This window comes from Oryctolagus cuniculus, chromosome 9 (assembly GCF_964237555.1).
Source record: "Oryctolagus cuniculus chromosome 9, mOryCun1.1, whole genome shotgun sequence".
NCBI classification, from domain to species: Eukaryota; Metazoa; Chordata; class Mammalia; order Lagomorpha; family Leporidae; genus Oryctolagus; species Oryctolagus cuniculus.
The window spans coordinates 96,156,358-96,182,749 of record NC_091440.1 but is presented as its reverse complement, the minus strand read 5'-3'; the positions used below and the strand labels follow the sequence as shown (position 1 = coordinate 96,182,749).

The window sequence follows — 26,392 nt, the reverse complement described above, 5'->3', positions numbered from 1 at the left end:
TCGGGGTGCCCAGAGGGTAGTAGTAGCCAGCAGGACAGTCCACTGGCCATATGGCAGTACTCCCTGGATCCCAAAAGGACAAAACTTGTGGACACAGTGGGTGTCAGGATTGAGGGTTTGACTGACTGCATTCACAGGCTTCCTAGAAGCCGGGAAGCTTCTGGAACCCCAGGGATTTAGGAAGACATGAAAACCCCAAAGCCCATCCATAGTGGGGGAAATGGACATTGGATGGGCAGCGGGATGTGTCCACTGAGCTCTGGCAGGAAGTTGCAGCCCACGGAGGCCCTGTATTAGTGTCAGAGGAGTCATTGCACTGGGCTTTGCAGGGCGAAAGGCTAAGATATCGCTGGCTGGTGGTTAGGGTCCATGAGCTCCCTGTAAAGTGTCTGGGCCCCTTCTGTCCTCAGAGTGGCAGGGACTGTCGGAAGTGGCAGGACAGAGAGGTGGGGCTTCAGACCAGGTGACAGCATATCTTCTTCCCAACAGGGTGCGTCTTGCAGATGTTCCATCCAGGTTCATCCTGAAACTGCCCAGTGGTGCAGAGTGGGGGCTCCACACTGTCTGGGGCGCATGAGTGTCCAGGGGAACAGAGGTTGTCTGGAAAAGCAAAGAGAGGGGGCTGCTTCCCCCTGGGGGCTTCCCTACCTCCTTCCAGCCAGAACCCCAGAACCTGGGACCACCCTTCTGTTCCTCCAACATGGGTGTAGCTGTGACCTAGGCTGTCCCCCAAGGAGGGCAGGACAACTCTAGGGGATGGGGGGCATTACTGGGGACCACGAGGCAGCCTTGGTCTTGGCAGCCAGAGTGTCTCACCAAATAGGGTCCCAGGGGTCTCAGTCCCACATAATGCTCCTCTGCCGGTGGGTTTGGGAAACCCCGTGTGCCGTGAGTCCCCAGAGCTCCCACATCACCGTCCTGAGTGGCAGCAGCAGTGCCCTGTGGTGCAGTTCCCTGCGGGAGGGGACTGCTCAGCGTGGTGCCCACACTCCTCCCTCGAGGCTGCCACAGGGTCTGGGTGCCTCACACTCCCCCCACAGGCTGGCCAAGGACGGCAGGAGTCCCTGACCCAGGCCTGCTGCTTCCCCCTCATCAGTCAGCATGGAGGCCCAGAAACTACAGGCGAGTGTGGCCCAATCGGAGGTGCGCCCTCCACAGAGCCCCAGGATGGCCAGGCCTGCATTTTCCTTACGGACAACAACATTCCCAGCTCTCACAGGGCAGTCTCCCAAATGTCCCCTCGCCTGGACCCAGGATTCAGTGGGGACAGATGCTGAGACTCCCCAGGGAGAGCCTGGACCTGTGCTGACCCCCTCCCTATGGTGAATGTGGCCACGGGGCAGCTTTGCTTCAGTACAGGGGGCAGGGACAGGGCTCCCAGCACTGGGAAATGTCAGAAGCACCTGCAGAGCTTTCTGGAACCAGGCACCAAGGTCCAACCCTGCACTGGGGGCTGGGCCACTGTCTGTCCTCAGAGACTCCCAGTGTGATCAAGGGGAGGGTCTTTGGGGGTGGGGAGCAAACAGCTGAGACGCCCACTCTGCCATGACCGCGTGGGTTATCCATCAGGCCGGGAGACTCTTCCTGCCTCCTGTCCTCATCCTGGGCCCTGTCCCTGAAGCCCATCCTGCCCCTGGCTCTCTCTTCCCCCAGAACACTCTGGTTCCTCTGTACCTGTTGGTGTGGGAGTCCAGCCAGTGCACAGAATTTCCCTGCAGGGCACAGCTGGCATTCGGTGATGCACACCAGCCCCTCCTGAGGGCCGTAAGTGCTCACTGGGCAGCTCTAACTTGTGGCTTTGGTTGTGCCCAGGGGCAGTAGTACCCATGAGGACACCCCAGATGCGGTCCTGGCAGTGTCTCCTGTCCCGAGGGGTTCTGGGGCTGCACCATGGAGCCCAGTCTCAGAGCACTGCCTGGGCTCTCACCAGCCTTTCCCCCTTCTTGTCCCATCTTCCCTCCTCTCACCTGCTGGGCACTGCCCACTGGGAGCCTGGAGTCTGACCTCCTTGCAGCAGGAGCTGGGTGCACAGTGCTGGCACTCAGAGCCCTGGCTGCTTGGGGAGGCTGGAGAAGGTGCCCACAGGGCCCAGCATGAGCCTGCGGGAACCTGCAGCTGAGGGCACAGTGGGGCCATGGATCCAGGCGCAGACTTTCCTCGTGGGCAGCGGGAGTGTATGCAGCCCCAGAGCACGGGTGACCGTGGAACCCACGGACCTGTAGGACTCTTGCTGCCCAACCCTCCATGCACCACACCCCTGAGCCCTCTGGGGCACCAGAGACCCAGGCCCTTCACCTGCAGCTGGGGTAGACCCACAGGCCCGGACCAGCCAGAGCTGCTCCTGGTGAGACCAGGCCACTGTCACTGCCCCCAGAGAACCACTGAAACCACAGCAGACGCCCAGTGTGTGCTGAAGCCACGCCCTGCTTCACATTGGCCCACCCCCCAGTGCTCCCCTCCCCTCCCTCTGGCTTCCTACCCACTGTCCCCTATGCAGGGTAAGCCAGTGGGTCCATCTGCAGTCCTGGGGCATGGGCAGGTGGGACTGAGAGTGGCGCTCAAGGAGACACAGCAAAAGAATCCTGGGGGTCAGGGGGCCCCGTCACTCCATCCTCTGGGCCAAGGAGTCTGCACCGTCTGCACAGAAGTAGCCAGCCCGGCAAGGACCACCAGGTGTGGAGAGGCCTGGGAGAGAGGGGGCCAGGCTGGGTGCTGAGTAGACTTACTGAAAGAGGCCATGGGGCAGACTGGGTCCCTGGGGGTGTCAGTCTGGAGAGGTGTTGAGTATGGCTGAGGTCCCTGACTGGGACTGACCTGTGCTGAGCCTGCCCTGAGTCTGAGTCGAGCGTTCCATCTCACTGTCCCTTCCTGCCCACCCGTGTGTCACAGGCACCACTGCTGTTCACAGAGAGCCTGTGGTCATCGTCACAAAGCCACAGAGCTGAATTTGGAGCAAGAGTTCAATTCTCTGCAGCTTGGGTCCCGATGTTCCAGAGTGCCCAGGCCCTATGGGAACTGAGCGCCAATTAGAACAGGGAGAATGAGTGTACACCGGAGTCCTAGGGACCAGTGCTGTCTGCCCACGTAGGCTCTCAGGAAATGTGGGCGCTCAGGGCCTTGTGGGGGAGGTGAGCAAGGTGCTACCAAGTCCCCCTCTGCACAGAGACCTGCCCACCTGGCCACGCCCCATGCTACTCTGTGGTGACCGCCTGTGTTCAGCCCACACTGAGGGTAACGATGTCCATTGTGTAGCAGAGAGAGTCTCATTTTGCAAAGAAGACACTCATTGGGAGTCGCACTCACACTGCTTCTCCTAGGGGTCCAGGGGTCGGGCAGGGGTGGAAGCCCAATGGCTCCTTATGAGAGGTGAAACAGAAGGAGCTGGGTGGGCAGGGCATGAGCTCTGGGCTGCCCTGGGGGCAGTAGGAGCTGGTGAGCACGTCTCCCTTGTGGCTGTGGTGGGCCACGGTAAATAGGTGCAGGTGGAGATGTCCAGGTTGAAGGGGCGGGCAGTCCATGCTGCCAACACACAGAACCAGCCTGCAGGGAGGGGTGGTCTCAGGGGCAAAGGCCATGCTCCATGGGATGCAAGCCCAGTCATCCCCACAGCAGTTCCAGGAGTCATCCAGGCAACCCAGGCCCAGGACTGTGTTGCTCCCCCTCTTCGTGGAGGAACGACACAGGACCCTGCGCTGTTCTTTCGTCTGCTCGGCCCTCCCCGGGTTTGCTGCTGGTTCTTCCCGGGTTGGCTACTATCCCTTCCACCTCCGTGGAAGGGCGGTTCCCCCTGGCCGCTTTCCCCACTTCCGCAGGGGAGCGGCACACCGCCGGCCGGCTCTTCTCGGGGGCTGCACAGGTGTTCCTTCAGCTAGATGTTCCCCTTAGATGTTCCCGGTGCATGCCGGCTCTCTCCTCCTTTATAGTCCTCCTCTGCCAATCCCAACTCGGCTGCCCACACGCCGAGTACGCTGCTCTCCTCCAATCAGGAGCAGGTCCTACAGTTTATTGGTTGAACTGGAGGCAGCTGTGTGGAAGCTGTTTACTTCTCTCCCAGCGCCATATTGTGGGAGAGCAGATGCATAGAATAAGTCTTAATTCCAGTAACTCAGTCCAGTCCGGGCTGCTCCCCACAGACTGGAAATGCAAAGTACAGAGATGGAGGTGGGGAGCTCCTTAGGATGGAGACTCAGCTGGGTCACAAGGCCCCGAGGCCTGGGTCAGATTTCCTGCTCTCAGCAGTGGCCAGGGTGGTGGGAGGGGGGGCAGGGCAGGCAGCTGTCCAGGCTCTGGGTCAGGGACTCTGGAGTTGCAGTAGACCTGAGAAGCCATCCCTGGATGGCTTACTTAGTGCCTGAGAAAGAAGCTTCAGAGGAGGGGGCCCTGTCTGCTGCTTCCCGGGGACCCCTGATTCCAGGGGCTGGACAGGAGGCACAGTGTGGCTGGGGCTCCCCGCACCTCTGCTGCAGGGCTGGTCCTCGGTCACCTTGCCCTGAGCTGAAACAACTACTCCCGGCTCCCCAAGCTGGGGAATCTGACCCTGGGTTGGGTGGCCTTGGGCCTGGGGACCACAAAGCTACAGAATGTTTACATCAGTCCTTGATGGTGGTCAAGTTTCTGGAAAATACAAGACCTCGACTCCGCAACAGATCTCTAGAGCAGTTTAAAGTCTATTTGCCAACTTTTCAGACTGCTGAAGAACTGGGACTCTACCTATGCCTGCCCCCTGCTGGCCAGACAGGGCTGTGCAAGGAGCCTCCTCCAGGATATGCCAGAAGGCTCTAGGAGCAAGGCACTCTGGACTTGAGTTCCAGGTAAGAGCCCCACGTTCTCTGAGCTCTTGGGGGTGCAACCTGCGGCTTTGGCCATGTTCCCCTCCTCTGCAGAAAGACATGGATTGAGTTCCTGACCATTGGCTTCTCCCGGCCCAGACCTGGCTGCTGTGGCCATCTGGGGAGTTAACCAGCCAATGGGATCTCTCTCTCTCTCTCTCTCTCTCTCTCTCTCTCTCTCTCTCTCTCTCATCTTTCTCTGTCCCTCCCCGACTCTGTGTCATTCTGCATTCCCTATAAATAAGTAAATCTTAAAAGAAAAAGACACCTGGGACTTGGGCCAGGTTGGGGTGGGTGGTGGGAAGGTGGGAAGGTGGTGCCTGTGCCGGGCAGGTGTGCTCAGTAGGGGCTACACCTCAGCAGGGCTGCCTTTCCATCTCGCCTCCTGCTTACTGTGGATCCAGGGAGCGTCCTGCAGGTGCTCTGAGGAAGGCGTGGCACGTTCCTTCTGCTCCTGTCTCCTCTGAGCCAGGACCTGATTGTAGTTGTTCTTTTCCATCTTAACCCCTAATTCAAGGTCAAGCTGTCCTGGGCCACTCCCTTCGGAGCAGGCAGCTACAACCAGAGCATCCAACAGCACCGCAGCCATGGACGCCACAGCTCTCCCCTTGCTCCAGGCTGTCCTCTCTTGGGGCCTGGGAGGGTCCTAAAATTGAGGTGGGGTCTGCACTCAAACAAGACAGAGGGCTTCTTGTGGCCTTGCTTTCCCAGTGTGCAGTGTGTCTCCAGCCCCCAGCGGACCATGTGGGTGCTCCTCATTCAGTCACTCTTTCCATGCTCCTGTCTCCCACCATGGTGACGGTTTCTGCCTTTTCAGGCCAGGTGGGTGTCCTGCCCTCCGTGGCTCATGCTGCCCCTTGGCTGGGGGACATGGTGGGTCAGTGGGTCTGTGGGAGGAGAGCCAGGAGAAACCAGCTCTGGACCAGGGCTGCATTCCTGGGCAGCAGCACTCACTGATCTGAAAAGGTGCCCACAGGACGGAAGGGGCCTGGAGAACAGGGCCCCTTGCAGTCTCAGGGACACCTCTGTCAGGGTGGGGGGCTTGGCTTCTGCCAGACAGGGGGTGAACTGTGGGAGATAAACCCACCCGAGACCACCTCCCAACCAAAGGATGGACTCAAGCTGAAGGAAACAGAAAGCGAGGCCTTTATCCATACCAGGTCTCGAGAGTGGTGACCAGCAGGTGGAAGCAGGCACCACCCTCAGAGACAGCTCCTGTGATCCCTGCATGCAGAGGTCCCTTCCCGCATCTTCTCGTTGGTTGAGAAACTCAGGAGGTACAATCTAAACCCCACACAGTGCCTAAGGCAGACGAGGGAGGGGAACGGGTGGGTGTTGGGGGGCAGCTGGGGGGGGGCAGCACACTGTGGACTCACCTAAGCCGACAATTCCAGGAGCTGAGCCCTGAGAGCACTGTGTATTACGGAGATGACAGGCGTGCACAGGGTGCAAAGCGAGCTCAGCAGTTGCACTCCTTTGGGTTTGGACCCTCTATCCTACACCCTACTGAGCCTGTTACCATGGCGGCATGAAGGCTAAGCTAAGTCTGTTCTGGGAGCACACCATGGTCATTTCTCATGGTCAGGAGGGATGGCCCACAGACAGCCCTTCCCCAGCCCAGCTTCCCCTCTCACCTCCGTGGCAGGAGGATGTCCCAGGAGAACGGAGCAGAGCCGGAAAGCTGCAGAGACAGCAGCCTCCATGGCCAATGGCACACCAGCCCCAGCGCCCACGGAGCACACTCTCCTTTTCCACCTCTGGCAGGGCCAGTGTTTCTTTGCTGCCCTTCCTGTGCCTCGGCTTATTTAACTCCCACCTTGGCTAGAAGGGGAGAGACCCCCAGGACAGCTGAGGTGAGTGTTCGCCCGTGGTTAGGAAGCTGGTTCCCACCCTCACAATCCAGGGCTGGCCAGTAGGAGTTTTCCAGGGAGTTGCTTTCCCCAGGCCATTCTCTCCAGGGAGAGAATGTCTGCAGGACATGGGGGACAGCCCTGGCTTGGCCTCGGCCTGCTGGTGATGAATATGCCCTGGGGACACAGATTTTCTCCTGGTGTGTCTCTTGGCCTGGAGAAAAAGAGGCTTTGCTCACCCCTAGGCCCCACCCAAAGCTTAGCATGTTTCCATGGCAACTCTGCTGGCCCCTGGGCTGGCCTGAGCCTGTGTCGTTGCTGTGTGCCCTGTCCATTCAGGCCCACCTCCCAGCACATGGGGCCTGGGGCATCCCTGCTGCCATGATGGGGTCTGGCTCCAGGGCTTCCAGTGTATTCATCACGTGGGGTCCCTTTAAATCCACAGCTGCACATTCAAGTCCCTGTGTGTCAGGAAGGCTGAGAGGAGGCCAGGGAGGTGGGGGACAGTGCCAACCCCTCATGTGTGGCCCCAGACTGCTCACAGCCCTCAAGCTGCCTGCTGGCCTTTGGGGGACCCTCAGCCCCTTCCTCAGAGCCCAGGCAAGGGGTGGTCCCAAGAGGAGGTGGGCTTCCAAGGACTGAGCAGCTAGGAACCTCTTCCTTGGGAACATTCCTGTCCCCATGCCTCCCTCAGCCCAGAGAGCTGGGGCAGTGCAGACCCCCTCCCCACCCTGGTCAGCCTCCAGCCTGTCTCCTCCCATGTCCACACACACAGCCATGGGCCCTGAGTCCTCTCTGTGTGCCTCTCCCTCAGGACTGCTGGGCACTTTTCCCAAGGCACCCTCACCTGGTGCACAGGGGCCCCCAGGGGCAGCCCAGCCTGGCCCTCCAAAGCACAAAACACCCCAGGTGGGCAAGGAAGGCCCCATCTCACATCCCAGGAGCCGGCCAGGCAGAGCCACTCCCTGGGGTCCTTGGTGCCAGCAGGGCAGAAATGACCAGAGGAGCACAGGTCAGCAGAGGGGATCTCCTCTTGGAAGAAGAGGGACCTGTCCAGGCTTTAAAACCGGCCTTCCGCTGACTTCCCTTCTCGGCCCACTGAGCCCCTCTCTGAGGAAGCTGTGTTGAGCAGCTTTGGACGTATTTGGAACACTTTCCCCCTTTCAGGTCCTTTCTCAGGTTGGAATGATCCCATCGATGGATGCGAACTGCCTGAGGCTATTGCAAGGAATCCCAGGCCCCAGGCTGCTGCTGGTATGTGGCTATCAATCCACCACTTGCCTGGATTCTCCCTGGTTAGTGCATGCACAGGGCACCCGCACAGCACTGCCTCCTGTGCCCTGCTGTCAGCCCCTGTGCCCTTTCCTGGCTGACGTCATACGTATTTGTAGCCAGCCCTTTCCAGTGCAGCCTGCACATCAGCCATTGGGCCCCGTCTGTACTGTTGCAGCGTCTCCTATCAGCCAGGTTTCTAATTGCTCTGTCTGCAAGCGTTTCAGCCCATCTTTGCCAGGCTGCTCTGCCTCCAGCAGGCAGCGGGCAGGACCTGGCCTGTCTCTGGGCTCGCACTTACCGGGGCCATGGTGCTGGAGTCAGGCCCACAGTGATAGCACCACTGCAAATGCCCCTGGTTCTTGGCCAGGCTGGCTCTGCCACAGAAGGCCCCGGGGTGGCACGTCTGGCAGTCTTTGGGCCTGGACGCACCCTCCTGGCTCCTGGGCAGTCCTGTCCGATTACTCCAATTGCCTGGGAGACACTGGAACAGGGTGTGCTGCTGTAGTAATGGTCAACTAGCCAGAGCATGGAGGACCAATCTGGGAACCTGATTCCTACAAACACTGCCCAGCCTAGGCTCTGGGGTGGCTGCCGTGCTCCCCTGGTGAGTAGAAGGACATGGGACTTGGGGGAGAAGAACTGGGCCATCAGGGTCAGCAGCTCCTACCCCCGGCGAGGCTGCCTCTCCCCATGCCGGGTCCTGGCAGCGTGAGTAGAAAGGGCCTGGCCTGCCCTGCTCTTCCCTCCCTCCCTCCCTCCCAGGGACTGCTTTGCAGAGCATCAGCATCTTTGGTAACTTGAGGGCCAGTGGGGGCCTGCTGCCCCAGGGTGCTTGACATCCTCACCTGCCCCTCTCAGAGCCCAGCCTAACAGTGCCCTGCACCCCAAGGGAGACTGTAGGTCAGTGGGCCACAGACTGGCTGGGTGGGGAGGGCCGTGTGCCTGGAGGGAAAGGTCTGGTGCTGTGGAGTCCTCTACACCCTGCTCCAAAACACAGAGCAGCAACAATGCGAAGCCTGCAAACTCGCCCCACACCACAGCCTTGGCTGCAGAGAAGTGGAAGTGGGGACTACAGACCCCATCCCGTGTCTGGCTCCTGGGTTTGCCCTCAGCTTGGATGGAGTCCCCACAGCTCCAGGTTTCCACTCCACTCTGATCACCAGGAGGGACTGGCAGAACCGGAGCAGTGGCCTCCAAGGGGATCCCCTTCCCGGGGCCCAAGCTCTGCCTGCCAGGGCCCTGGCCCTCTCTGCTGCCCATTCAGTCCACATCTGCTGCTCTCCGCACTCGCGCTGCTGGTCATGAGGCTCTGTAACCCATGCAGCCTGATGGACAGCGCATGGAATCCTCAGGTGGCACCCACAGGAGTGCCTGCTGCTCTCTGCAGACCTAGTCCTGCAGGGGCTGGAGCCAGGGGCCGCTTCTGGTCTGCTGGGAAACAAGGGCAGCTCCCTGGAGGAGCCAGAGGCCCAGAAGCCCTAGGCTTCTTGAGGGCCCCCGGGGCCTCAGTGCCACAGGCCAGAAATCTGCCTGGTTTCCGGATGCTTGGACCCACCCCGACCATGTCCCCTGGGAGCAGCGTGCGAAGGCCCTATGCGCAGTTACACACGCATGCACAGTGTTCAAACGACCTGAAGGACGGGGCTGGTGGCGAGAGGCCTGGAAGGGCACGGGGCTCCTGCTTGGGTGAGTTTCCCCGGTGTCTTCAGGAGGCCCAAAACCGTGGATGGTGCAGGGGCCCAGGGACGGGGCTGAGGCAGTGGCGGCGCAGGCAGCGTGGCCATATTGGTGGTTCCCCCATCTGCCTGCCTGTCACCTCCGTCACAGCAGCCTGACTGTGCTTGGTTGACACCCGTGCTTGGAGCAGCACGCGTGGGAAGAGCAGCAGGTGAGGATGACCCAGCGTGCACAGGAAAAGGGCACAGAAGCAGGAAGGCAGAGGCATCGGGGGTGGGGAGAGCGCCAGTGCCCAGGTTCTGCTGCCGACCATTATCCTCAAGGACTCTGTGCTCCTTGGTGGAGATGACACAGCAGATTTGAGTTGACTCATGGACCACCTGCCTTTGTCCTAGTGATTGCTAATTGGCCCTTCACTGCCTGGATCTCAGCACCAATGCCCACCCCATCGCCACCCTCAACAAGAACTTCCTGACCAGCTACTGTGTGCAAGAGGTTCTGAAGATTATACAAAAGGGAAGACCCAGACCTTGTCCTGTAGCTGGCTTTGAGCACCTGAGATGTGGGGAGGGCAGAGAGAAGAGGCCCACATAGCAAGTGAGGGTTTAGAAGGTAACCCAGCTGTCACCATGGGCAGCATGGAGGAGAGGAGAGGAGGGTGTGTCACCCCAGGAGGGGTGTTAGAGAAACGCAGGTGGGACACGTCGACAATGGTGGAGGCTGGGGCTGGCCTGAGTGGCCTGTTTCCCAGACACGTTCCAGGCAGGAAGTAGGCGGCTTCTCTCTAAAGAACTCTTGAGAGTGTGGGCCAGTACCTACGGCGGTATCATGAGAGAAGGGGCTCTGTTTTGGGGAGTACAGCCTGCAGCCATACACCAAGGAGCTAGCTCCCAGTGCCTGGTGACTGTGGCTGCTGGGGGAGCTGTGTGTTGAGGTTTGGCTGAGCCACCAGTTGGTTTCCTCCCACAGAACCCCATGGTGAAGGCAATGGCTGGGCAGGATACTCTTACCGGGCACAAGAACGTTCCTGGACTGGTGGTCTGGGTCCCCATCAGGGATCGGCTTGGGCAGGTGGTGAACAGTCACTTCGTACTCCTGGCCAGGTTCCACCACAAAGTTACTGAAGCTAAAACGCCACTGAAAGGAAAAGGACTGGAAAGGTTACACGCACGCCTCTCTCATGCACTTGGGCTCAAAGCACCCCCTTCCCCACGTGCTCCCCAAAATCAGTCAAAAATAAGACAAACTCTAAAATCCAAAAATCTGAGATTGCATCAGTATATCTGTTTTTTTCTGTTTTTTTTTTCTGTGTTCTCAAATATATATATTTGAGTTTTAGAAAAAGAATTTGAATTCTTATTTACTTGAAAGACTGAGGTGGGGGGAGTTAGCTAGCTCTCCTATCCACCAGTTCACTTCCCAGTGGCTGCAATGGCCAGGCTGAAGCCAAGAGCTGGTAATTCAACCTGGGTCTGACACACAGGTGGCAGGGATCCGACTACTTGAGTCATCACTGTGACCTCACAGGTGTGCATCAGCAGGAAGCTGGGATCATGAGCAGAGCTGGGACTCAGACCCAGATACTCTGCTATGCAGCGTGGGCACCTCGACTGCTGTGCCGAACACCCACCCATGCCTATTTTTTTTAAAGATTTATTTATTTATTTGAAAGTCAGAGTTACACAGAGAAAGGAGAGGAAGAAAGAGAGAGAGAAAGAGAGAGAGAGAGGTCCTCCATCCAATGGCTCACTCCCCAATTGGCCGAAATGGCCAGAGCTGTGCTGATCTGAAGCCAGGAGCTTCCTTTGGTCTCCCACGCAGGTGCTAGGGCTCAAGGCCCTGGGCCATCCTCTACTGCTCCCCCAGGCCCATAGCAGAGAGCTGCATCAAAAGTGGAGCAGCCAAGTCTCGAACTGGCACCCATACAGGATGCTAGCGCTTCAGGCCAGGGTGTTAACCCACTGCACCTCAGCACTGGCCCCTATTTTATACATCTTAGATGTGGACCTCATCAGTGGGTACCGGAGTCACAGACAAAAGATTTGGGCAAGTGTAAGTAGCCATTCCCCTCCCATCAGCCCTCTCAAATTCTGGAATAACTGAATAAAGGCTGAACCAGGGGACTTGGAACTGTCAGAACTGGCATATAAGAGGCAGCTACAAACTCCTTGTTGAATAACTCTTTCTCCTTAAAGGGGAAAGCCAGGGTTCTCTTGAAAACATTCCATGGCCAGCACCTTGGCACACTTGGTTAATTCTCTGCCTGCAGTTCCAACATCCCATATGGGTGCCGGGTTCTAGTCCCGGTTGCTCCTCTTCAGTCCAGCTCTCTGCTGTGGCCCAAGAAGGCAGTGGAGAATGGCCCAAGTGTTTGGGCCCCTGCACCTGCATGGGAGACCAGGAGGAAGCACCTGGCTCCTGGCTTTGGATCGGCGTAGCTGCAGCTGTAGTGGCCATTTGAGGGGTGAACCAACAGAAGGACGACCTTTCTCTCTGTCTCTCTCTCTCTCACTGTCTAACTCTGTCAAGGAAGGAAGGAAGGAAGGAAGGAAGGAAGGAAGGAAGGAAGGAAGGAAGGAAGGAAGGATTCCAGAGCAGGAAAATGTAGAGGGAGAAGGAGATCCTCACCTACCTGGGCTACAGAGCTAACCGAGTTGTGCTGAGTTGTTTCCCAGATGGCTCGGAAGAACTCTCATTCTCTCCTCTAAGTAGCGCTAGGAACCTGTTCCTCCCCTTCCACACAGCAGCCAAGTTTGGGGGAGGCTCTGCCTTGCTACTTGTGTTTGTGGGACATCTAGCCTGTTGAAGAGGGTTATTTTCAGATTTCAACCAGGAGTTTTCAAACTAGAGCATGCTCCAGAATCATGTGGAGGGCTGTGGACCCCAAGAGCTGGCCTTACCTCAGTTTCTGATTCAGAATGTCTGGGTGGGGCTTACAATGTAAAATATGAGGGTAGGGACTGGCATGTGGCAGAGTGGGTAAGGCCACCACCTGCAATGCCAACATCCCATATGGGCGCCGGTTCTAGTCCCAGCTGCTCCTCTTCCCATCCAGCTCTCTGCTATGGCCTGGGAAAGCAGCAGAAGATGGTCCAAGTGCTTGGGCCCCTGCACCCATGTGGCAGACCTGGAGGAACCTCCTGGCTTCGGATTGGCCTAGCTCTGGCCATTGAGGCCATCTGGGGAATGAACCAATGGATGGAAGACCTCTCTCACTCTCTGTCTCTGCTTCTCTGTAACTCTGACTTTCAAGTAAAAAAATAAAATCTTAAAAAAAAAGAGGGTACTTCAAAATGTCCATGAAAAATGGAATTAAAAGGTGAGTTTATTTTGGTGCAAAAAATTCTAAAACCCATGCATAGTTTTTTCACAATATGCATTTTCCCTGAAACGTTTGAAGATTCCTCATATGTATGGATTTCAAATTTTTTTTACATCAAAATAGACTTGTTTATTTGAAAGGCAGAGAAAATGAGTGAGTGAGAGTGTGTTAGAGAGAGAGAGAGAGAGAGAGAGAGAGAATCTTCCCATGCACTGGTTCACTCCACAAATGCCTGCAACAGCCTCAGCTGGATCACGATGAAGCCTGGAAGTGGAAACTCAATCCAGGTCTCCCATTTGGGTGGCAGGGACCCAAGCACATATGCCATCGCCTGCTGCTTCACAGGGTGTTCATTAGTAGGAGGCTGGAACCGAGAGGCTGAGGTGGGACTTGAACCCAGGTACTCTGACATGGGATGCAGGTATCCCAAGCAGCATCTTTTTTTTAATTTATTTATTTGAAGGGTAAAGTTACAAAGAGATAGAAAAAGAGAGAGAGAGAGAGAGAGTGAGATCTCCCATCTGATGGTTCACTCCTCAAATGGCCGCAATGGCTAGAGCTGGACCTATCTGAAGCTAGGAGCCAGGAGCCTCCTCTGAGTCTCCCACATGGGTTCAGGGGCCCAAGCTGTTGGCCATCCTCTACTGCTTTCCAAGGTTGTTAGCAGAGAGCTAGAGTGGGAGAGGAGCAGCTGGGACACAACCCCCAGTGCCCATATTGGATGCCAGCACCACAGGCAGAGGCCCAGCCTACTACACCACAGTGCTGGCCCCGGAGCAGCATCTTAACTGGTACACCAAACACCCTCCCCTAAACTTATCTTTTTTTAAAAAAATATTTATTTATTTTCAACTACTTGAAAGGCAGAGAGAGAGAGAGAGAGAGAAATCTTCCATTGGCTGGTTCACTCCCAAATGCTTGCAACAGCTAGGGCTGTGTGGGTGATCCTGTGGGACTGCCTGCCCTGCCCACGTGGGAGGTTGGGAGGGACCCCACAGCCTGGCTGCTGGCAGGCAGCAGGAGCTCCAGGCCCATGTCCCCCACCCCTCCTTCCTGTTGGAAGCCTATGGCTCTGCCTTTACGATTGATAAACAGAGAGCCAATAAGCAACTCCCACATTCCAGAAGTGGGCAGGTTGTACAAAGCAGGCCAGGGGCCTATGTGGCCTACATAATCTATAAGTCGATTGGTTAGGGGTCTTTTGGCATGCTGCCCCTTCTGCCCTATAGAATCGCCATTACTACCCCAGGTTTTTTCTCCCCCTCTTACCCTATAAAAGTTGGTGCCTGAATGCTAATAAACAGACATACTCATCAGGTGTTGAGAGACACTGTGGCTCTTCCAGCCCGACAGGTGAGGGTCTCACACAGAGAGACGTCAGGGCTGGACCAGACCCAAAGCCAGGAGTCCAGAACTCCATCCAGGTCTCCCACAGGTGTGGCAGAGGCCCAAGAACTTGAGCCATCATCTGCTGCCTTCCAGAGGCATTAGCAGGAAGCTGGATCAGACTCCGGGGAGCCAGGATTCAAACTGGTACTCTGATGGAATGTGGGACTCTCAAGCAGAGTATTAGCTGCTACATAAAATACCCATCTCTGAACTTATCTTTTAACTCCATTTTCCATGCACTTTTTGAAGTATTCACATACACAAACCCCGGGGGGCTGCTGATGCTGCTGCCCCAGGGCACATACTCTGAGGTCCACTGCTTTAAGCAAACTGAATAGGCAGAACGTTCTCCCATCTGGCGGTGAAACCACCGCTGGACTCGCAGCTCCGCGCCACCCACAGCAGCCCTTTGGTCTGGACACCGTGTTTTATTCCTGGTGGCCATCACCAGATTAATTCCAGGTGCAAACAAAAATGGCAAGAGGCAGGGCTGTGGAGGTCATGTGCCAAGTCCACTTCCTCGCAGAGTGGAAAGGGAAAATGGGGAGAAAGCACAAGGCTGGGAGGTCAGGGAGGCGCCCACAAACACACCACCCGTCTTGGAAGCAGCCTCCATGGTAAATCTGCACCCGCCTTTGAGGGCAGGTCCACACTGGGGCAGGGAAGGGCACACGCTGCACTCACGAGCTCTGTCCTTACCCGCCTGTGGTGATGCTTCAGTCTGGAGAGAAACTCAAACTTGACACATAATCGCTCATTGGTGTTCAGCTGCAGGATGGATAGCTCTGCACCCTCCAGGTATAAGATGCTGGCTGAAGGTCAGAGTGCGGGAGAGGAGACAAACAGATGCAGCTCAGCCATCATAACCACAGGGTGTGTCACTTCCCTCTCTGCCATGCTTGCTCACTTCCCGTCTTGCCTAACTCTCTGCTTCCTGTTCCTCAGATCACTCTGGGGCCTTGATTCGCCTCTGCGTGTGGACAGTCACATCTACCGGACAAGGACAAGGACGCCTTGTCCTGGGCTCTCAGTGAAGGCTCTGCACATTTCAAAAGCAGAATATTTAAAGCACATTCGCTAGAGTAACATGTGCTTCTTTTACTTTTATTTATTCATTTGAGAGGCAGAAAGAAAGAGCTCTCATCCACAACAGACAGGGCTGGTCCTGGTCTCCCACACGGGTGGCAGAGACTCAACTACTTGAGTCCTCACCGCTGCCTCCAGGGTGTGCATTGGCAGGAAGCTGGAACCAGAAGCACAGCTGGGAAGTGAGCCCAGGCACTGTGACTTGGGACATGGGCAATCTTAACCACCAGGCTTTGCAAATCTGTGGCTTGGGCATGGGCAACATGGCATGGGTATCACCTGCAGCCACAGGGAGCATTCAGGCTGGGGCTTTACACGGAGAACCTCCTCCATGCCCTGTTCACTGATCTGGGCTGGCTCTCACAGCACCTTATCCTCCCAGTTCTGCAACACAAACGCTCTCTGAAGAGGTTCAGGGCATGTGTTTTTAAAAGTGTTGGCCCCTAAATGAAGGGAAAAAGCAGGCTGGCCAATGTGTTACCGTTTTCCCAGTAAGTATTTGGCACTGTAGTCCTAAGATTAACTACTTGCCTCCCCTCTCCCCAGAGTGATAAACAGACTGCAGGAAGGCCTTTTATGAAGGACGGCGTTATGAGAAGATATTACTGGGGGTTGCTATATAAAGTGACGAAAAAGCATTAACTGCATTGCAACAATGGATCCTTCCAGCTCTGAATCTGGGTCCTTGTGTCTGAACACAGGCTTGGGAACCCAACTCTGAATCAGAAGGGGCAGGTGGTATGGAGGTGGCAGAATCCCATGATATGCCCACTCACCATCTGTCTGTAGCATCCATTCGACGTGAACCACAGGGACAAGGTCTCCAGACCGGGTGTAGGCCAAGTGCAGCTGGATCTGGACATCTTTAGGTGATGAGGGGGTCAGGTTTCAAGGGTGGATCCAGCTGTCATCCAGGCAGGTACCTGGCAGGGAAAGGCGGGAATCAGAGTTGAAACAGAGGCCCTGTGGTGGCCCAGCAGCAGGTCCAGAGAGCTCCACTACCACTATTCTAGTACTTGCCTGGGTTATTGCAAAGCTCTGATGTCTAAAGGGCATTTTAGGAGCCAAAAAAAGTACGCAGGTTGGTTTTTAGATGAAGCAGTGGTTAGAAATATGGCCCAGGAGGGATGAGGTATGTCAGGACACTTGAAATATGTACCTTTTCTGGAATTAAACAAAACCTGACCAGCAGTACAGGTGTCTGTGACTTTCCACAAGCAAGTTGTGGTGAGTGAAACTGGCTTACGGCTGTACTAGGGCAGCACCCAGAGAATCCTTTCCAAACCCAGCCCACAGTTCCATCCCTCATTTCCTGACTTTGGCTTCCACGCAGGCAGTGCAGGTGCACACATCCAGGGCTCTCCACAGTGCCTCCCACGGAGCGTGCAGCCACACGGGTCCCGGGGTGGGATGGTGGGGCCCGTGTCAGAACTCAGCACGAGGCGATCGCTTTATAGCACAGCCACACCAGGAGGAACAAGGGGAGATGACTTACTGTTCTTCACTGTGCAGTTTAGCTCCTGTGGAGAAAACGAAGGTGGCAATTACAGCCGGGAAGGAACTTCACTCACGTGCCGGGCCCCAAGCTCTGCCCTGGCTCATTTCCAAGAATAGGATTCATGGGATGCCCATGCACTTCGGGAGGGCGCTCTGGGGAGGGGCCTCTTCTCACAGCATTCTCACCCCACCCAACTGGGGAGCCGGGATGACAAGAGGCACAGCGGATGGCAGCAGGGAACTGGGGTTTTAGAAGGAAGTAAGGTTACGACCCGGGGACTTCAAAATTGTAAGACAGAGAGGATGGCAGACATCTGGCACAGTGGTAAAGCCATGGCTTGGAAAGCCTGCACCCCAAATGGAGTCCCGGCTCCATTTCTGATTCTGGCTTCTTACTAATGCACACCCTGGAAGGCAGCAGGCTCAAGTTACTTGGGTCCCTGCCACTCGTGCGGAAGACAGACTGAATTCTGGGTGCCTGGCTTCTACCTGGTCCAATCTTGTTTGTTGCAGGCCTTTGGGGAATGAACTAGCAAATGAAATATGGCATAAAAGTAAAAAGACTTAAAAACTTATCTTTTAGTTCCATTTTTCCATAAACATTTTGAAGTTCCCACATATATGTATTCAAAGATTTATTTATTTATTTGAAAGGCAGAGAGAGATAAAGAAATATCTTTGCTAGTTACTTCCCAAATGGCTACAGTGGTTGGGGCTGGGCCAGGCCAAACCGAGAACTCCATCTGGGTCTCTCACATGGGTGGCAGAGGCCCAAGTACTTGCGTCATCTTCCACTGCTTTCCCAGGTTCATCAGCAGGGAGCTGGATCAGAAGCTAAACAGCTGAGGCTCAAACCAGTGCTCGATAGGGGATGTCAGCATTGCAAGCCAGACAGGTCAGGACTGAGTCAGGATCTCGTCAGTGACAGCTCAGCTCAGCTCCGTTCTTTCTTCCACTCCCGGTGGTTTACATGCACCAGGCCATGATCCTCGAAAGGATGGAGAGTGGTGCAAGGGCTCCCCTTTTTATCCTCATTTTCTGGCAGTCCTCCAGCTTGCCATCCTCCAACTTGTTGTCCAATCAATGTGTTTCCTCCTTGCTTGCAGTTGAACAGTCCAGTCAATACTGTTCCTGCCTTACATATGTATGAACAGTCCAGTCAGCGTGGGTAGGAGGGTATTGCCCATAGCGCACTGTTATCTGACTGACCAGAGATGTCTGCTTGGTATGAGTAGGAGTGTCTCCCTAACAGCCGTTAGGTATTGCCTCCACTCCTGACTTATGACTCCACTTTACTTTTATTTTGTGGCTAGTGGTAACGTTTTAACTCAATGTTTTACTGTGGCGTTTCCACAGTTCATCTCCTTTCCAGGGAAGTGGTGATCTGTGACTCTTTGAGACTCCTGTGGGATTCCCCACAGATTCTAACCTCCTTCTGCCCGCCTACCTCCTCCTCCACAGCAGGCATAGAGCCCCTGTCCTCCAGCACCAGCCAGGAACCCAGGAAGCCACAGTACCCCTGCTCCCCTAAAGATCCTCACTCCAGAGGATCTTCCCCCCTCCCCTGAGGGTGGGGTGGGGAGGGAACACCACCCAGAGAGGCAGGCCTTGCTGCTGTCTCCACTGTTCGTCCACATGCGTCTCCACCTGGCTCCCCACGCTTCGTGGAGCCTCAGCATAAAAACAATTCTCCCTGGTTCTTTGAGTCTTCATCTAAGAAGGCGCCTGTGTCATGGAAAACTTGGGTTAAATAACTGATGCTTTTCTCTCGTTCACCTCCTTTTCGTTACAGGACTTTTGGCCATGACCTTGTGATGAGTGAAGAAAGTATCGCACCCATCCACTCCCACCTACTCACCACATCTTACTTAATTCTTTGCCACATGAGTCTCCTTCCTTTAGGCCACCCTTTTGCAAGTATATCCCTGTGTTCAGCGCATGTCTGCCACATGGTGAGTGCTTAGCAGGTGTCTTCTGGATGCTCTGAGTTGTCCTCCAAAGATTAATGTGGTGGAAGCTTTGTCCCCAGTATGGTAGTTCCAAGAAGTGGGGTTCGGGGGGCCTTTAAGAGATGGGGCATAGTGGGAGGTTGTTGCTTGCTGACTCTGTCTTGCCATCTACTCCTGGTGCCATCTGCTATGAGGTGACAGCAGGTGGGGACCTCACAAGAGTCAGCTGTTTGGACTTTCAAAGCCTGAAACTGTGAGCTAAAGGAAGCTCTTTCCTCTATAAGTTACCCAGCCTCAGGTATTTCCTAACAGTATTAGTAAAAGGCAAAAGATTTATATGAGCTGAAGAGAAACCAGAGTATCATAATAGTACTAGAAAATGTACCAATGACCTGGGGAAGTGAAGGCTGGGCACGATGAATGCAATGGGCCACGGCTGAACTCTTCTACAAGCTTAGTTTCCCTGGGCAAGGGACTGGCAGGTTTTAATTGGACCTTTACAACTCATTCTGATGAAAAACAATGACCAGGACAAGGGAAAAAGAAACCAGATCTGAGTAATCACTTCTGTGCATCACGTGTATTATATAAGGCACGTTTGATTTCTATCCTGCCCTCCATAGAATGTTCCTGAATACAAGTAGGGAGTTCACCAGCCACACTGTTGGCAAGGACCAGACCTTCCCCAGAGGCACTGTGGACCAATTCCCATCTTCTTTTTCTTCTTCTAATTCCACAACCTCATTTTTTAAAAATATTTATTTATTTATTTGAAAGTTAGAGTTACATAGAGAAAAGGAGAGGCAGAGAGAGAGAGAGAAAGGTCTTCAATTCTCTGGTTCACTCCCCAGTTGGACACAACAGCTGGAGCTGTGCCAATCCGAAGCCAGAAGCCAGGAGCTTCTTCCAGGTCTCCCATGCAGGTGCAGGGCCCAAGGACTTGGGCCATCTTCTACTGCTTTCCCAGGCCATAGTAGAGAGCTGGACTGGAAGAGGAGCAACTGGGACTAGAACCCGGTGCCCATATGCAATGCCGGCACTGGATACTGATTTCAGAAGTGGCTTTGTGGTACGGAATGTATGTTTCGGCTAGTCAAACAAAAAAAAAAAATCCAACATAATAAAATTGATATCGCATTTCTTCACACACTGATCCCCCTGTGTGTGCCAGCTCCCAACTTCAGAAAAAAAAAAAAAAAAGTGTTTTCCTGTTCCGAATACACAGCCCTGCAGCCCTGCCCCTCTCACACACTGTGGTGTTGTCCTGTTTGAAAATAGCGACCCTAGCTGCCATGGACACTCTTCTGGGACGTTAAGGCAACTAATCAATTTCACAGCTGGAGGCAAGGCATCTTGCTTGGAAATAGTTGGCCCATGACACATGTTCAAGGTGCTTTGAGCTTGTGAGGGTGGCTGCAGGGTTCTGCCGAAGGTGCAGGGGAGGAGTTCCCAGGCCTCACCCAGCAGCCGGCAACTTCTCCTGTGACTTTCCCCTGCCTGCTTTCATTTACCAAACTGAGCCAGGGAGCAAGGGAACCCCGGCTTCCCACAGGACCCCGCCGTGAGCAAAGAGCTAAGATGATAAGAGCCGCCTCTCTCCATCTTTCTGGACTGAAACAAGATCTGAACTTAAAGTGCCTTAAAAAAAGGCCTCCTTTAGCCTCGTGGCTCTCAGCCTTTAGCATCCATGAGAATCATGGAAGGGATGTATTAAAAATGGATTGCAGGGCAGTTAAAATGCCCAGGGCCTGTGTCGCAGAACCTGGCTTCTACAGCTGGCTCTAGTCCCAGTTGGAGCTTCCTGCCAGCGGACACCTTAGGAGACAACTGGTGATGGCTCAGGTAATTGAATCCCTGCTACCCACATGGGAAACCCAAGGTTGAGTTCCCTGTGCCCAGCTTCATCCTGGTCCAGCTCTACCTGTTGCAAGCATTGGAGGGGTGGGGAGCGGGGGCGGATGTGAACCAGTGGATGGAAGGCTTTCTGTTTCTGAGACTCTCTCGCTGGCTCTCAAATTAAAAAAAAAAAAAAAAAAAAAAAAAAAAGAAAGAAAGATTTGATTTATTTATTTGAAAGGCAGAGTTACAGACAGAGCAGAGATCTTTTTTTGTTAAAGTTCCAAGTTTTCTTTATTTATTTATTTTAAGATTTTTATTTTGTTGAGAGGTAGAATTACAGACAGAGGGAGAGACAGAGAGAGAGAGGTCTTCCCTCTGCTGGTTCATTCCCCAAATGGCCAAAACAGCCAGAGCTGGCAGATCCAAAGCCAGGAGCCAGGAGCTTATTCCAGGTCTCCCAGGTGGGTGCAGGGGCCCAAGTACTTGGGTCATCTTCTGCTGCTTTCCAGGCCATTAGCAGGGAGCTGGATCAGAAGAGGAGAAGCCAGGACTCGAACCAGTACCGATATGGGATGCTGGTGCCACAGGTGGAGGCTTACCCCACTACACCACAGCACCGGCCCCAAGCAGAGATCTTATACCTGCTGATTCACTCTCCAAATGGCCCTAACAGCTGTGAAGCTGGAGCATGAAACTCTGTCTGAATCTCCCACATAAGCCATCTTCCACTGCTTTCCCAGGTGTATTAGCAGGGAGCTGGATCAGAAGTGGAGCAGCTGGGACTTGAACCAGTGCCCGTATGGGATGCCCGCACTGTAGGTGGTAGCTTTACCCCCAGAGCAAGCCCTGGCATGGGAATCTTGATGCAAGGGCAAGCATCTACCCCACAAAACTTTTATTGCTCTCCTGGCCGCCAGTTTGCAATGAGATTATGACACTCCCTGCCGTACCAACCCCTTTTCCAGAAAATTCGGTGCATTTAATACATGGCAGTAGTTTTCACATGGGAGCAGCTTTCTTCATTTCCTAACATCACATATATTCGAGACTTCTCTGTTCTTGCTGGAGCTCATCCCAGACTGTGTGTTGGAGTGAAGATGTATCTCAGTGGTTATGCACACAGCTCTAGGGTGAAATAGACGTGGACTAGGACCTGAGAAAGCTCCAGACCATAATGAGGCTCTATTGTGTGGTTCCTTATACATTGGGAGTGGTAATCCTCACCTTAATTCTAAGTGGCCAAGTTGTAAAGTGACAGAGGCCCCTGGGATAAAAGAATAAGCCTGATACTGATATAAATAAGCACTCATTAACTCTATCAGTTGTCTTTCCGCCATTCTGCAGGCAGCCAGGGAGTCCTGCTCTCACGGATCTCAGCTGAACTACTCAGCTGCTGTGGCTGCAGTCACTTGGGTAGGTGTGCTGGGACTGGCCAGGGTGGGATACCCTCAGCTGCTACTGTGTCCTCTGCTTGTCCTCCTGCAGATGACTGAACTCGTTCTGCAGGTGTGGAGGGGCCAAGGAGTGAGAGCAGAAGCATGCAAGAGCTCTTGAGAACTGGGCTCAGGGCCGGTGCAGCAGTCCCTTCTGCTGCCTTCTGTTGGCTGGATTAAGTTACAAGGCTGCCCAGATCCAGAGTGGAAAATGGACACCACCTAGTGGTAGAAAGAACTGCAAAGCCATGGCCAAGCTATGGATACACGCGTGGGGATAGAGCATTCGGGCTGTTTCTTCAGTTAACCTACCACATTAACGTGATTTTACCCTGAAAGTTTTATCAGTGTAATGTTATACGTTTAACACTATGGAGAAGAGAAATAATTTCTCCACTATCAGTGGCTAGATTTTTCCTTTGGTAGCTACCTACCTGTTAATAAGTAGAGCCCACTTTTGACTGTTATAGGAAGAGAAGCAAGGTATTTGAGTAGCTCACTTAAAAAGAAGTATTTGGGATGAGCACTGGGTGCAGCGATCAGGATGGCACTCGGGGTGCCCGCATTGCACTCAGGAGCACCTCGCTGTAAGTCCTGGCTCTGCTCCCAGTTCCAGCTCTGCTTTCCCAGGCCATAGCGGAGAGCTGGATCAGAAGTGGAGCAGCTGGGACTCGAACCAGCACCCATATGGGATGCTGGCACTGCAGGTGGCGGCTTTACCCGCTACGTCACAGTACTGGCCCCCTCCCAGTTCTAGCTTCTTGCCAATGCAGACCCTAGGATGCAGAGGTGATGGCTCAAGGAATTGGGTCCCTGCCACCTATGTGGGTGATCTGGATTCAGTTCTCAGCTTCTGGCTTCACATTGGCCCAGCTTAGCCCCGGTTGCTGTGGGCATCTGGGGAGTGAACCTTAGGTTCAAGTTTTCTGTTGCTCTCTCTTTGCCTTTCAAAGAAATATTTTTTTTAAAAAAAGAAATATTCTACTTTTCTGCATTTGGTCTTCTCATGTGTGGATCAAAGATGATTTACCAGGGAACTTGTGGGAGAATGACTTGTGAGTCCATCCTCCTGTGACATTTTAAGTGGGGGAAAAAAAACATGCTGATTATAAACACTGAAGAATTTCAAAAGGGCATTTTTCCATAACAGGATCATGGCTTAAGAAGAATGTAAAAAGAAAACCAATAAATACAGTCATCAAATGCCACTTTATTAATGCTAAAGATGCCAGTATATCAAACAATTCTGCAAAGTCTGAAATGGGGATTCCATCTACTAATCTGCATAGTTCTGCCATCTATTGTCATTTAAATGTGCATGAACATTTGTTGACTAAAAAAAAGGATATGTATCCAAAAGCTAGCATGCCTTATTTTACAAAAAATTAATGGATTTCACATTCACCACGTCTTACAATAATAAATATAGATTCACTCTCTGCTGACTCATAGAATTCCAGTTTCTAAATACAAAGAGGCAGCCTTGCACTCAACAATTCGTATAGAATGCTTGCCTTTATTTGAAAGTAAGTCCTGTGCAGATGAGCCTCCACTTACAACAGGATTGCATCCCAATGATATTGAAAATATTCGAAGTGGAAAATGCATGGGAGTACATTTAACATACTGCACACCCTAGCTTCGCCCCAGAGCACTCTGTGGAGCGTGGGTCATGGCCCCTGGTGATGATGGGGCTGCCACTGCTCAGTATGCAAGAAAGCCTGGGGCCTCACAGAACAAGGCCTGGAAAAGATCCAAATTCAAAATTCCAAATGTGGTTTCCACTGAATGCATATCACTTTTGCACCACCATAAAGTAAAAAAAAAAAAAAAATCATATACTGGACTGTAGTAAATCAGGGACCACTCATATTCCACTGTTAGCACTAAATCTGCAAGTTTGTCTTACTGATGTTGCAATAATCAGATGCAACAGTAAGCTCGGCAAGCCCTGAACCTTGATTCTGCACAAGTTCAGCGAGGCCAGAAAGAGCATGGAAGCGGGCGCCCGCAGCTGAAGCCAAGGCAAGAGGCAGGATTTCAGCGGAACTGGGAGGCCAAAGCTGAGCTCCCCATGCCCCTGTGATCCCAGATGATAGTCAGAATTCTGCATCACGCAAGAGAGAGAGAGAGAGAGAGAGGGAAAGAGAGAGAGAATATACACACCCAGTCGGCCTTTGATAAATGGCAGTTATTAATTTTCACTACTGTTGCCTTTGATCTGAATTAATGATGATCCCGCATTGCGCTTTGACCCCTAGGGAAACCCAGCGAAGCTCCTCGAAAGGCAGGATGAGGGCATGGACGGGGAAGTCTGTGCCACGGAGAAGACGGAATTCCACGCTGGGCAGCAAGCATCGCCCTGCCCTGTGGCCTCTGCGATCCAAAACTTCCCTGTCCCACTCCACTGAAGCTCTTGTTGCCCTGGCAATGCCACAACTATTTACCCTTTTAGGGTATGTAGCAAACATGATTAAGCCCAGGACAGGTGAGAGGGGATGCAATCTGTAGAATTGTGTATGATGATGTTCAAACACTAAACTGGTAACTATTGATTTGGGCTGTAAAATAGATACCTCCTGTAGCCCATTCTAGGTCTAGAATAGTATTATTCTAAAAAAATGCAAACAGGTGGGTTTCAGGAACAATTGGAAAAATGCATCTACATAGAGGGATGTAAATAATTTTGGTTACTGAAAAGCTATTAGTTCCTAGATACTTTAATATTTGTTTACTATAATTTATTACTTTAGTATTTGTATTTCAGATTGAAACAAACAACAAATGTGCACATGTTAAACAAAATCAAATATATTAGTCACTTATTCTTCTTTTCCTTCACCTATTTTTTTTTTTTTTGATAGGCAGAGTGGACAATGAGAGAGAGAGACAGAGAGAAAGGTCTTCCTTTACTGTTGGTTCACCCTCCAATGGCCGCTGTGGCCGGCGCACCGCGCTGATCCGAAGCCAGGAGTCGGGTGCTTATCCTGGTCTCCCATGGGTTACAGGGCCCAAGCACTTGGGCCATCCTCCACTGCACTCCCGGGCCACAGCAGAAAGCTGGCCTGGAAGAGGGGTAACCGGGACAGAATCCGGTGCCCCGACTGGGACTAGAACCCATTGTGCTGGAGCCGCAAGGCTGAGGGTTAGCCTATTGAGCTGCGGTGCCGTCCTCCTTCACCTATTTTTAAAAATAAATTGTATTGGGGCCAGTGCTGTGGCTCACTTGGTTAATCCTCCACCTGCGGCGCCAGTATCCCATATGGGTGCCGGGTTCTAGTCCCGGTTGCCCCTTTTCCAGTCCAGCTCTCTGCTGTGGCCCAGGAGGGCAGTGGAGGATGACCCAAGTGCTTGGGCCCCTGCACCCGCATGGGAGACCAGGAGGAGGCACCTGGCTCCTGGCTTTGGATTGGCGCAGCACCTGCCATAGCGGCCATTTGTGGGGTGAGCCAATGGAAGGAAGACCTTTCTCTCTGTCTCTTTCTGTCACTGTCTATAACTCTATATGTCAAATAAAAAAAATTGTATATACTCAAGGTATACAACATAATGGTACAGATATATACAGATAGTAATATGGTTACTGAAGGAAAAAAGCAGTCATCAAAGAAGGGAGGAGAAAATTTCCACTTTGCTTATGACCTTGTCTAAATACTGACAGTTTGTGGATTCAAAAGGCTTCCATAGTCTAGGCAGCTCATGTCAAGAGCCTCAGGTGATCACTGACATCATACATAAGAGTGTTAGTTGTTAAATCAACAACAGAAGTCACTGTGCACTAACTTCCCATGCAGGACCTCTGTCTTCAAAGAGTTGTATTATAATTATGTCTAAGTGCTTGCAAAAGATGTATCATTCTTGGGTGCTTCTTTAAAGTTAATTAAGTTTCTAAAAAAAAGTGAAATTAACTTCGAGATGCAATGACTTTGGTTTTTATTTATTTATTTATTTTTTGACAGGCAGAGTGGACAGTGAGAGAGAGAGACAGAGAGAAAGGTCTTCCTTTTGCCACTGGTTCACCCTCCAATGGCCGCTGTGGCCAGTGCACCACGCTGATCCGATGGCAGGAGCCAGGTGCTTTTCCTGGTCTCCCATGTGGTGCAGGGCCCAAGCACTTGGGCCATCCTCCACTGCACTCCCTGGCCACAGCAGAGAGCTGGCCTGGAAGAGGGGCAACCGGGACAGAATCCGGCGCCCCGACCAGGACTAGAACCCAGTGTGCCGGTGCCGCAAGGCGGAGGATTAG

At 53.4% G+C, this 26,392-nt stretch overlaps 1 protein-coding gene and 1 long non-coding RNA gene across 3 annotated transcripts; one reads left to right on the top strand and one right to left on the bottom strand.

Annotated features, from left to right (window-relative positions):
• Nucleotides 1–4,262: 4,262 nt before the first annotated feature.
• Nucleotides 4,263–25,989, top strand: LOC127492132 (uncharacterized). 2 transcript variants are annotated; one of them, XR_011378929.1, is made up of 4 exons: nucleotides 4,263–4,811; nucleotides 7,847–7,933; nucleotides 18,718–18,877; nucleotides 24,408–25,989. It is a non-coding gene; the product is annotated as an uncharacterized lncRNA (long non-coding RNA). The 2 variants fall into 2 exon arrangements; XR_011378930.1 differs by having other exon boundaries at nucleotides 18,718–22,126.
• On the bottom strand, nucleotides 5,007–16,734 carry LOC138843846 (interleukin-17 receptor A-like). Its single transcript, XM_070049176.1, has 4 exons — nucleotides 16,205–16,734; nucleotides 15,042–15,154; nucleotides 10,642–10,768; nucleotides 5,007–6,131 (listed from the first exon to the last, which is right to left on the bottom strand). The coding sequence occupies exons 1-4, from the start codon at nucleotides 16,218–16,220 to the stop codon at nucleotides 6,100–6,102; spliced, it is 288 nt and encodes a 95-aa protein (XP_069905277.1). The 5' UTR covers nucleotides 16,221–16,734; the 3' UTR covers nucleotides 5,007–6,099.
• Nucleotides 25,990–26,392: the final 403 nt, after the last annotated feature.

Bases quoted from the DNA above. Each gene is read 5' to 3' on its own strand.
- LOC138843846 (XM_070049176.1), bottom strand. The intron at 10,769-15,041 runs GTAAGGACAGAG...TTTTCCTTTCAG, and splicing joins TGAAGCATCACCACAGGCGG to TGGCGTTTTAGCTTCAGTAA. The intron at 6,132-10,641 runs GTAAGAGTATCC...CGTCTGCCTTAG, and splicing joins CAGGAACGTTCTTGTGCCCG to GCACTGTGTGGGGTTTAGAT.